We start from the raw sequence: 10,626 nt of genomic DNA on the forward strand, positions 1-10,626 counted from the left end.
CAAAATCTTTAAATTTATATTTCAATATTGTTTTCCAAATTAACTTTGAATTCTTAAAAGTTTTGTAATTTTTGAAACATTCGTTTCATCTCAAATTAAAATTGAATTAAATACTGGAAATTTTTCTAACAAGTTAAGTTAAATTTTAAATGTGAAAATTCCCAAATTTTTGTGTTTTTATAAATTTTTCAAAATGGGTGAAACGAAGCTGACAAGGGTGGTGTTTTTGGGCTTACCGACAAAAAAAAATGTAAATTTTGTGTTTTCGTCACATTTTGGAAGCTCAAGTTAGAACACCAGACATTTCAGAATATGCAAGTTTGAAGTGGAATACTCTAATTTGTAAGGTTCTGGTTCGGCATGCTAAAACTAAAATTTAAATTTTGCTCCAAGGTCTTACAGCAATGGGTCTCAAGTTAAAAACAAGTTCAGTAAGTTTTAGACAATTAAAACTACTTTTGGAAATTAAACTAAATTTTTCTAACCGGATTTACCTGAGAATTTTCAAATGTATATATATTATAAATCCCAAAAAATAAACAGTTAATCTTACTAAAACAGAAAAGTGGAAAAACGTCAGAGTATACTTCAAAATTTTATGAATTTTCGTCACCGGAAAACTTGTGCAGTCAAGCGAAAATATCTTAAATCTCTTGAAAAAGTGAGCTGGTAGGTTGACCCTTGCTCACATTTCTTCTTTGCTCCTTCTCATTGGCCCGCCTCTTTTTAAGAATAAAGTGAGTCTGCAAGATGAAGTGGAGGAGCAGTGAAGCGGTGTTTGTCGAATTTCCGTTCGACTCTTTTTGAGAGGACCAGGAGACCACGCCAAAAAATTGAGGTGAAATCGAAAAAATGTATTTCAGAAAAAAATCCTATGAACTTATTTTTGTGAAATTCAAGGGTTAACTGGATCATAATTGATGTGCCAAACTTTAAAATTCAAATTTTTGCTCACCAAAAACGTCTCTTCTCTGTCTGACCGCACAGAAAATTTCCGTCGAAGAAATTATGTACAAATAAAAATATTTAATTCCACCAGAAGCGGTGGTAATCATTTGGAACTTTCAGGACACCCATTCCCGCTTGTCTTTGCTCTTTTTTACCCCCGTTTTATTGCTCCTTTTTAGTACACCGCCGTTTTCCGGAAATTTCCTCGATCGTTCGGCACAATTGGTCCAAGGGGAGTCGTCAGAAATGAGAATGTATATGAGAACTTTCAGTATTTTTTTGTGGGAAATAGAGGTTTTTGAAAAGTGTTCTGGAAAACATGAAATTCAGCATATGAAAAATCACTTAGGGGTTGGAAAACTTTCCGAAATTATCCATTAAAAAATCTGAAATTCGAAGATAAAGATGTATTAATTATTAAATTATGCCATTTACTCTTTGCCATATACCATATACCATATACCATATACCATATACCCTAACTGCCTAGGCTCCTAATTGATAAAATAGTCTGAGTACATACATAGATTAGGTTACCGAAACAAGTTCCGCACAGCCATTTTAAACATGCCAACAGGCAGGCATGAAGGAATCAATATTTATAACAAAAAATGTGCTTTTTTCCAGCATTTTGAAGTGGGATTATGATTGAACGTCTGAACATTTTTGTCATGAACTAATGCTCATTCCCCATACCTCATTACGTCAATAGAATCAATAAATACGAGCTGTCATGCGCATCGCCACAGTGCTCCCGAAAGTGTAATTACAGCACTCTGCCGACGTGCTGCAATGCTACATTGACCTCCTTCCCTGGACAAACGCTGCAATGTTGCAGCGTCCGAGGAGACAAACAATGAAGAAGACCAGGTCAGTCTTTAATATTTTTTTATGGTGTTTGGTGACCTCTTTTTCTGTTTTATTAAAGTTATTTTTCTAAAATCTTATAGTATAACTTATACATTTTGTTCAAATTCCAGATCAATTCTCCAGATCAAAAATGAACCGAACTGAGATCGAGATCGAGCTTTTCGCACGTGTCATCAAGAGCGGACACGAAGAATCGGTAAGTAAATAGCTTTTATTTTGAATCGTAATGCTTAAATTCCCGTTGATTTTCTTTAGCCCTACCTTCCGGGGCTGTGCGGCTTGTAGAAAAATTGGGTTATCGGCTGAAGCCGACAGCCGCACAGCCCTGCTAACTACTACATATACTCAAAATCCAAATATGAAATTTCAGATCCAAGAAGTCTTGAAAACGTTGCCGGAAGTCCCCTTTACCGTCGAAATCCTGGACAAGTGCAACATCGCATGTCTGATCGATCAATTTGTCCCGAACTTAGCGCCGGCCACCGACTTTGCCAGAAGGATCAGAAAATGGAGGAACGCAAGCATGCAAAGGGAAAAGGCCAAAATTGTAAAGTATTTCACATACGGAACATTGTACGATTTTGGTGGAACATTTGTCCCGGACCATGTTTTGAAGCTTCTCACTGATATGATGTGTTTCGATGATTTGGCTCTTGTAAGTTAAATGGTCACTAATTTCAGCGGGAATTCAAAAACAATTATGGTTTTCAGGTAAAATGTGCCTTCAAACTTCTCGGTGCATTGGAGCTATCACTTGCGGATTTCGAGTACTATAGAGTGCACGAGACTGCTGCTCAGTTCCAGTACAGATTTGTTGAAGCAGACGAGTTGGTGCGAAAAATTGAACAATTGCGACGGGAGCTGTCAGACGAGTCGTTGCTGGATCAAGATGCATGTTTTTTTTCAAAGAAAAGTTTAGGGTAACTATTAATTTTCCATTTTAGATCCCAAATCTCGAAATGGATAATTTCGATCAGACAGAGCTGCTCCCAAAACTTCTCGATAATCTCCACTTGCATGGTGATCAAGAGGAAGGGCACTACAAAATGATGGAGAATTATGAGTGGGCCCTTTGGGAAGTTCTCATGGTGCACCTGGTGCAATCAATTAAGACTGGGAATCGACGAGTGGTGAGTTATAGATTAATTTTTACAATTTAAATTATAATATGATATTTCAGATCACAAGAGCCATAATCCACCACCAAGAGCACCGGTTTCCACTGGCACTTTACAGAAAATACGAGATCCAATCACTGATCCGAGCTCTTCCTCGTAAGATCTCAGCTGCTTCACAACTATTTGATGAGATCGAGCTAATTGAGGAGTCCACATTGAATTCCCAGCATATTGAAGCTTTCCGGGAGGTGAAAAAAGCTGTGAACGGAATGGAAGAAGGAGAAGAAGCATGGCCAGTGCTCATGTCTTTGATGATGGGATTCTTGAAGCAAGACGATGGATTTGTGAGTTTACCTCTGATGTTTTTCTCTATTTTCAAAATAATATTTTTCAGGTTCACGGAGCCGTTGAGTTGCTACTGAATTGCAATATTTCACGGGAGCGATTTGTCGAGTTTGCGGTGGAGAATACTCTACTGAATCTTCCATATCGAACTGAAGAGATCAATGAGCTACTGGTGAAGATTCGGAGCATGGAACCGCGTCAATAATAGATTTAATTTTCTTAAAAATTTTTTTTGTAATTTTTCCAAAGTTCAAATAAAATTGTTCTTGGAATTATTCAGCCTTACTAGTAATAGTTAGTATGCAAAATTTTGCAAATATTACGGTACCCGGTCTCACCAAAACCAATTTTGGTTAAATGCAAAAAGGTGTGTGCCTTTAAAGACATAATTGCAAACTCTCAGGAATTTTCATCGATTTTTTTATAAGTAGGTTTTCCTAAATCCTTTTTTCGAAAATTTATTGATTTTTTTTCTATATTTAATATAAGCTTTTTAATATATTGCGATCGGAAAAAATTCGATGAAAACTCCGCGGCCACGAAAATTTGACTTTTATGTACTTTTTTAAAGGGTGCATATATTTTCGCATTTAACAAAAAATTGCTGTGTTGAGACCTGGCACCGTATTTTTAGCATAAAAATGGCAGAACTTCGCGCCTGGGTAACATATTTTGCAAAAAGCATTTGGTTTTCCTTGTCAGATTCAAATTCCAAACCTTCGCGCCAACTTCACATTATCAATAGGGCGCGATTGCACGCAACACTTGCAATGTTTTTAAAAATTAAAAATTGTTTGTTTTCGATTTATTCTCTCGTCTTTTTCGTCTTAATACAATTTTCTCCCTTTTTAAAACGCAATATTCTTTCAGAATGAGCAACTCAGAGCCCAGCACATCAACTCCCTCAGGAAAAACAAAGAAGCGCGGGAAAAAGTGCGAAACTTCTATGGGAAAATCGAAGAAATCGAAAAATTTGCCTCGCTTTGTGAAAATTCAGCCAATTTTTTCATCTGAAAAAATCAAGGAGACCGTGTGCGAACAAGGAATTGAAGAATGTAAACGTATGCTTAAAGGCCACTTCAATGCTATCAAAGATGACTATGACATTCGAGTAAAAGACGAGCTGGACACAGACATCAAAGATTGGTTGAAGGATGCGAGCAGCAGTGTTAATGAATATCGCAGAAGGCTGCAAGAAAATTTAGGAGAGGGCAGAACTATCGCAAAATTTTCATTCAAAAACTGTGAAAAATACGAAGAAAACGACTACAAAGTCTCCGATTCCACAGTTACATGGATCAAACCGGATCGAACGGAGGAAGGAGATTTGATGAAGAAGTTTCGTGCTCCGTGTTCACGTATCGAGGTTGGCGACATTTCCCCGCCAATGATATACTGGGTTCCAATCGAGCAAAGTGTGGCGACTCCGGATCAGCTGCGGCTCACGCATATGCCGTATTTTGGCGATGGTATTGACGATGGGAATATCTATGAGCATTTGATTGATATGTTCCCAGATGGAATTCATGGATTTTCGGGTGAGAAATTGCAAAATACCGGATTTTTTCCATTTTCTCTGAGAAACCCCCAAAAATCGAAAAAAAAACAGGCGGGACGAAGGTACCATTATTTCTATTTATTTTTACATTTTACATTCAAATTGCCTAATTTCTCACTTTTCAGTGAGAAATCGCCGTAAAATTTTTTTGAAATTTTATTTCAATTAATGTCATTTTGAATGTCAAACACAAAATTAGTTTTAAAAAATAGCCTTGAAAGTGAAAAATGCGAAAAACAAGTTCCCACTTGTCCACGTGTAGTTCTAAATGTTTCATAAATCGACATGCATCAAACCTCGGGACAATCTTGCAAATCCTTAGCTCCAGGTATTTTTTAAGCGAATTGATGTTAAATTTTTCAGACAACTGGTCCTATGTCAATGATTGGATACTCTACAAACTATGCCGTGCTGCGCTCAAAGACTACCAAGGCAGCCCAGACGTATTCTACTACACCCTCTACCGTCTATGGCCAAACAAAAGTTCACAGAGAGAATTTTCGTCGGCTTTTCCCGTTTTGTGCGAGAACTTTGCTGAAAAAGGATTCGATCCGTCGAGCCTCGAACCATGGAAGAAGACAAAAATCGCTGAAGGTGCTCAAAATCTTCGAAATCCGACGTGTTACGCGTGCCTCGCATATACATGTGCGATTCACGGATTCAAAGCCGAAATTCCAATCGAGTTTCCGAATGGTGAATTCTATAATGCGATGCTTCCGCTGCCAAATAACCCGGAAAATGATGGAAAGATGTGTTCTGGAAATTGCTGGAAATCGGTGACGATGAAAGAAGTTTCAGAAGTTCTTGTGCCGGATTCTGAAGAAATTCTGCAGAAAGAAGTGAAGATTTATTTCATGAAATCAAGAATTGCAAAGATGCCGATTGAAGATGGAGCGCTCATTGTGAACATTTACGTGTTCAATACATATATTGTAAGAGTACGCGATTTTTGCGCCAAAACCTGGCCTCGACGCGACAAATTTTTGTTAAATGCGAAAAGGCGTGCGTCTTTGAAGAGTACTGTAATTTTAAATTTTCAATAATTTTTCTAACAAGGGAAGAGTTCAAAAACTATTCCTGAATTCGGAATAAAAATAGTGTCATGCGATAGTTGGAGGTCTGAGATGATCCCTCCGAAACATTTTTATTGAAAAATTATATTTCCAGTGAAATTAATTTCTCGCAAGTTTTCTCTTTTTTTTAAAGCTATAAAGCTTGATTTTGCACCTTTTTCGTTATTTTGTTTTTCATTTTGCGTTTAAGAGTTTGTATATTATGTAAATCAAACTATTTTAAACAAAAAATAGCGAAAAATAGGAAAAAAGGGTGCAAAATCGAGCTTTATAGCTTAAAATGCAAAAAATCCATTCTCAGCCATTCTGCGAGTTTGTCAAAAAATATGTCGACGAAGACGACGAGGAAAGCAAAATTCGTTCATGTCGTGACGCATATCATCTAATGATGTCGATGGCAGAAAATGTGAGCGCCCGACGACTTAAAATGGGACAACCGTCGAATAGATTGTCAGTTGACGCGATTTTTTATATAAAAAATTGAATTGTTTCAGAAGTATCAAGGATCGAGTCAACAACTTCCGTCGTAATCAGTTGAGTCAGGAGAAGGCGAAGCGTAAGCTGCGTCACGACAGTCTGCGTATTCAAGCATTGAGAGATGGTCTGGATGCGGAAAAATTGATTCGAGAAGATGATATGCGTGATTCTCAGCGAAATAGCGAGAAAGTTCGCATGACCGCGGTGACGCCAATCACAGCGTGTCGACATGCGGGTGAGGAATGGAAAACAATTATGGGGTTATTCGTGAAATGTAGAAAAATGCAATAATTTGTTTTTATACATTTTTCACCTACCCATGTGCATCGAACAATGTAGCATTAATTTTTTGCATTTTTCGACATTTTTCGGCATTTCCTGCATTTTTCGACATTGGGCGACATCCCACTTCTCATGCTGAAGGCGAGACACGCAGAGAAAACCCGCGGGTGCATATCTCTCTGCGTCTCTCGCCTTCAGCATGTGAAGTGGGCTGTCGACCGATGTCGAAAAATGCAGAAAACGAATATTTTTTTGTATTTATTGGACACACATGTATTTATTGGACACAAATGAATGAAAACACATTTTTGCACATTTTACTACATCGCATTAATAACCCCATTAATTGAAAATTAATTTTTAAACATTTCAGGCCCATGCAACGCGACAGCCGAAAATTGTGCATGTCGTGAAAACGGAGTGTGCTCGTACATGTGCAAATGCGATATAAACTGTTCTCAGCGATTCCCGGGATGCAATTGCGCCGCCGGTCAGTGCTACACGAAGGCTTGCCAGTGCTATCGAGCCAATTGGGAATGTAATCCGATGACGTGTAATATGTGCAAGTGAGTGCACAGGAATTTTTTGAAAAGTTTTTTTAGTAAGCTTTAATTTTTCAGAACTTCCAGAAATGGAAATTTTAAGAAAGGAAAAAATTAAACTTTCCAAAAAAAATTGATCGAACTGAAAATTTCTCGAAAAAGAAGGACCAAATGTCCATTAAAAATCTTCAATCAAAATCCCAAATTTAAAAAAAGGTATATAAAATCAAAATAGCACAGAAAAATCGAATTTTGTACCTGAAAATTCTCAATTTAAAAACAAATTCAGATGCGACGCCATCGACTCGAACATAATAAAATGCCGCAATTTTGGAATGACTAGAATGATCCAAAAACGAACGTATTGCGGGCCATCGAAAATAGCAGGCAATGGACTTTTCTTGTTGGAACCCGCCGAAAAAGACGAGTTCATTACGGAATACACTGGTGAACGAATTTCCGATGATGAAGCCGAACGACGCGGTGCGATATATGATCGATATCAGTGCAGCTACATTTTTAGTATGTACTTTTTTTAGATCACGGTGTCGCAGAAAAATGTTTTAAATTTAAATTTTTTTTGGGTTTTTAGAGACAACATTTCGATTTTTTGAAAATCAAATAAATAAGAAAAAATTATTTCAAAAAATTAACAAAATATCGAAAAAAAAAACCATCAAAAGTTTTCTTTTTTTTTGAAAATTCAATTTTTCGGAACAAAAAAAAATATTTTTGCAGACATTGAAACCGGGGGTGCGATCGATTCGTACAAAATTGGAAACTTGGCACGATTTGCCAATCATGACAGCAAGAATCCGACGTGCTACGCGAGAACGATGGTTGTCGCCGGAGAGCACCGAATTGGGTTCTATGCGAAGAGACGGCTTGAGATTAGTGAAGAGCTCACATTTGACTACAGTTATTCTGGAGAACATCAGATAGCGTTCAGGTAGATTTTGCAAAAAGCTTTTCGGGTCTCGAGACGACTGCAGCTACCGTACCCTCTAGTTTTTTCCACTCAATTTTTAAAAATTTATAACACAAAGATTTTTTTGGATCAAAAAAATCATGATAAGCCGTAGAAAATTGTGGTTGGTTACGGTAGCTGCAAATTTTCGGTCGCTTCGAGAACCAGTTTTGTGTAGACTTTCAACTTGACTTTTTGAATAAACTTTTTCCAGGATGGTCCAAACCAAGGAGAGATCCGAGAAGCCCAGCAGGCCCAAAAGCCAGAAACTCTCCAAACCAATGACTTCTGAATAATCTTTTTTCTTGACTTTTTTTCTTAAATTTTTCCCGTTGATATCACTTTCAAATCTCAAGATCTACTTGTTTAACTGTTATTTCCCTAGAATCTCATGTTTCTGAATACATTTTCCTTCCTTCAAATTTCTGAAAACCATAAATATAATCGAATCAAAATTCCTCCTATAAAATCGCCCGACACAGCACAATTTTTTCACTTCTTCCTTAAAGATGGTGATTTTCTTCTTATTTTTCTTATTTCCCATGCTGCTGGAGGCTTCGGAAACGTAAGTTGGATTTTTTTCTGCAGGAAAATCTGAAAATGACAAAAATTCCAGTAGCAGAAGCTTAATCGAACCACCGGCCGTAATTCCTGAGAAACTCAAAACATTTTGCCAGATCGATCCAACGTACGAGATTTGCGTGAAGCTTGGCATTCCGAAAGCTGCGAGAAAGTTTGCAGCGAGATCCAAAATCCAGGGAAGACAGAGAAAAGGCGTCGATTGTAGGCAGGCCCCATTGCATCCGGGTTGTCAGAGATAAAAATGTTCCAAATATTATAGAAAAATTCCAATTATAGAAATGTGTACCTGGACAAGTTCATCGCGTGGAAAATTCATCACGATTGCGAGGTGAATCCAAATGGAGAATTTTGCCCGAAAACTTTGAATCGGAGAGCTTCTGCTTCTTGTCCATCCTCCTCCACATCTTCATCGTCTTCTTCGTCGTCGTCCTCGTCTTCCTCATCATCATCCTCTTCTTCTGAAGAATCCCTGGCAAGAGTGAGACCGGCTCCTGTAGAAACCACGACATCACAAGAAAATCCACAATCTTCCGCTAACACCTGGGAACTTTTGAACAAATTTTCCTCGAACGGAAGAGAGAAGAGTTTCCCTAATACCTTCTACGGAACAATTGGAAACTATTGAAATGTGATGATGATAACAATATAATAAATGAAATGATTTAATATACATGAAAAGAAGGCATAATTGATACGTGGATGAAAACCAGAGTTAGACCAAGATGTTGGAGAGGTTCGATCTGAAAAAAATACACGTTTAGTTTATAAAGAAGGATTTTTTGGTTAAATAGCTTTAAAATGGACCTATATAAACGAGTCTGGTGGTGAAATATCAAAATTTTTACCGCTCTTCAGTGCCGCCCGCATAATAATAATTAAATAAACATTAAGTTCCGACTGCTGCCAGCCACACAGTAAAGTAGGCAAAACTGAAGATTTTAGTCCAGATTTTAAAAACTTTTGAGCAGTTTCTTCACAAAACTTATTTTTAATTAAATCCCTTACAATTTCTTTCTATTCCCATCGTTAGGCTCATTCGGCGTGGTTTTCAAGAGATTGACGTCATCCGTCCACTTCGCAGATATTGCTTCCAATTTTTCTGGAGTAAATCAGATAAATTGTTTCAAAGACTATCAGCTTACTGTTAAATTCCCGCTCATTTCCAATTTTGTTCTCATCGTCCAATCTTTTTAGTTTTTCTTCCAGTTGCTCAGTTTCAAACATATTTTTGTTCAGTAGCTGTTGTTCGAATGACTGTTGCTCGTGGCGTTCTGAACAAATGTTTTGTTTTATGCACACATCTAAACAATTTCCTTGCAAATTTACCATCGATATGTTTTTGAGCATCGATTCTCGTTTTCATAATTTTTTCCTGGCATTTTTGGAGTTTCCGCATTCCTTCATCAACTAATTCGTCTTTCTCATTGACTGCCTTAAGACGATTAATAATCTTGTCCATATACTCGTTGAGTGACTCCATTTTGCCGAAAAACCTGCAAAAATTCAATGAAAATCGGTTAAAAACTAAGATAAATAAATAAAAATGCGACAGCAAAATTAGCAAAGATAAATTCCAACTCAAATTCCCGCGTCAAGAGGGCCAAGGTCTCGTCGCGACCATTGCAAATAAATGTGTGCGCCTTTAGGGTGTGCCTCTCGCACTGAGTCGATTTACGGCGCGGCGCGTTCAAAAAAGTGTCCAAACTGATTATTTAGACGGAAAAGTGAAGGAAAATTTCGGAAAATTATTATTTTTCCTTTTTTCCCATTGTTTTTTATGTTTCCACTTGAGAAAAGCCGATTTTCCGCTGGAAAATGAGTTTTATCCCATTATCGATTTTTTCAGCTTCAAAAATTAAGATTT

General features: G+C 37.4%; 4 protein-coding genes across 4 annotated transcripts; 3 read left to right on the plus strand and 1 right to left on the minus strand.

The window, feature by feature from the left end:
• The first annotated feature begins 1,926 nt into the window (after positions 1-1,926).
• sdz-26 lies at positions 1,927-3,556 on the plus strand. The gene is made up of 6 exons (NM_064590.6): positions 1,927-2,014; positions 2,189-2,473; positions 2,530-2,709; positions 2,763-2,948; positions 2,999-3,280; positions 3,331-3,556. The coding sequence occupies exons 1-6, from the start codon at positions 1,949-1,951 to the stop codon at positions 3,484-3,486; spliced, it is 1,155 nt and encodes a 384-aa protein (NP_496991.2). The 5' UTR covers positions 1,927-1,948; the 3' UTR covers positions 3,487-3,556.
• Positions 3,557-4,149: 593 nt separating this feature from the next.
• On the plus strand, positions 4,150-8,631 carry mes-2 (Histone-lysine N-methyltransferase mes-2). The gene is made up of 8 exons (NM_064591.7): positions 4,150-4,819; positions 5,203-5,771; positions 6,214-6,362; positions 6,407-6,624; positions 7,045-7,237; positions 7,503-7,735; positions 7,952-8,162; positions 8,395-8,631. Exons 1-8 carry the CDS (start codon positions 4,153-4,155, stop codon positions 8,474-8,476), a joined length of 2,322 nt encoding a protein of 773 aa, NP_496992.3. The 5' UTR covers positions 4,150-4,152; the 3' UTR covers positions 8,477-8,631.
• A 58-nt stretch (positions 8,632-8,689) lies between these two features.
• On the plus strand, positions 8,690-9,001 carry F26H11.8 (uncharacterized protein; the record flags this gene model as incomplete). Its single annotated transcript, NM_001267498.1, has 2 exons — positions 8,690-8,745; positions 8,797-9,001. The coding sequence occupies 2 exons, from the start codon at positions 8,690-8,692 to the stop codon at positions 8,999-9,001; spliced, it is 261 nt and encodes an 86-aa protein (NP_001254427.1).
• A 411-nt stretch (positions 9,002-9,412) lies between these two features.
• kbp-3 (Kinetochore-binding protein 3) lies at positions 9,413-10,255 on the minus strand. Its single transcript, NM_064592.7, has 4 exons — positions 10,089-10,255; positions 9,905-10,033; positions 9,768-9,861; positions 9,413-9,502 (listed from the first exon to the last, which is right to left on the minus strand). The coding sequence occupies exons 1-4, from the start codon at positions 10,240-10,242 to the stop codon at positions 9,475-9,477; spliced, it is 405 nt and encodes a 134-aa protein (NP_496993.1). The 5' UTR covers positions 10,243-10,255; the 3' UTR covers positions 9,413-9,474.
• Between the last annotated feature and the right edge of the window lie 371 nt (positions 10,256-10,626).

Source organism: Caenorhabditis elegans, chromosome II, assembly GCF_000002985.6.
Source record: "Caenorhabditis elegans chromosome II".
NCBI lineage: Eukaryota > Metazoa > Nematoda > Chromadorea > Rhabditida > Rhabditidae > Caenorhabditis > Caenorhabditis elegans.

Bases quoted from the DNA above. Each gene is read 5' to 3' on its own strand.
- sdz-26 (NM_064590.6), top strand. From the start codon at position 1,949: ATGAACCGAACTGAGATCGAGATCGAGCTTTTCGCACGTGTCATCAAG. The intron at 2,474-2,529 runs GTAAGTTAAATG...TATGGTTTTCAG, and splicing joins GTTTCGATGATTTGGCTCTT to GTAAAATGTGCCTTCAAACT. The intron at 3,281-3,330 runs GTGAGTTTACCT...AATATTTTTCAG, and splicing joins TGAAGCAAGACGATGGATTT to GTTCACGGAGCCGTTGAGTT.
- mes-2 (NM_064591.7), top strand. From the start codon at position 4,153: ATGAGCAACTCAGAGCCCAGCACATCAACTCCCTCAGGAAAAACAAAG. The intron at 7,238-7,502 runs GTGAGTGCACAG...AAACAAATTCAG, and splicing joins ATGACGTGTAATATGTGCAA to ATGCGACGCCATCGACTCGA. The intron at 8,163-8,394 runs GTAGATTTTGCA...AACTTTTTCCAG, and splicing joins GAACATCAGATAGCGTTCAG to GATGGTCCAAACCAAGGAGA.
- kbp-3 (NM_064592.7), bottom strand. From the start codon at position 10,242: ATGGAGTCACTCAACGAGTATATGGACAAGATTATTAATCGTCTTAAG. The intron at 10,034-10,088 runs GTAAATTTGCAA...ACATTTGTTCAG, and splicing joins TGCTCAAAAACATATCGATG to AACGCCACGAGCAACAGTCA. The intron at 9,503-9,767 runs GTAAGGGATTTA...TATTTTTTTCAG, and splicing joins GATGGGAATAGAAAGAAATT to ATCGAACCTCTCCAACATCT.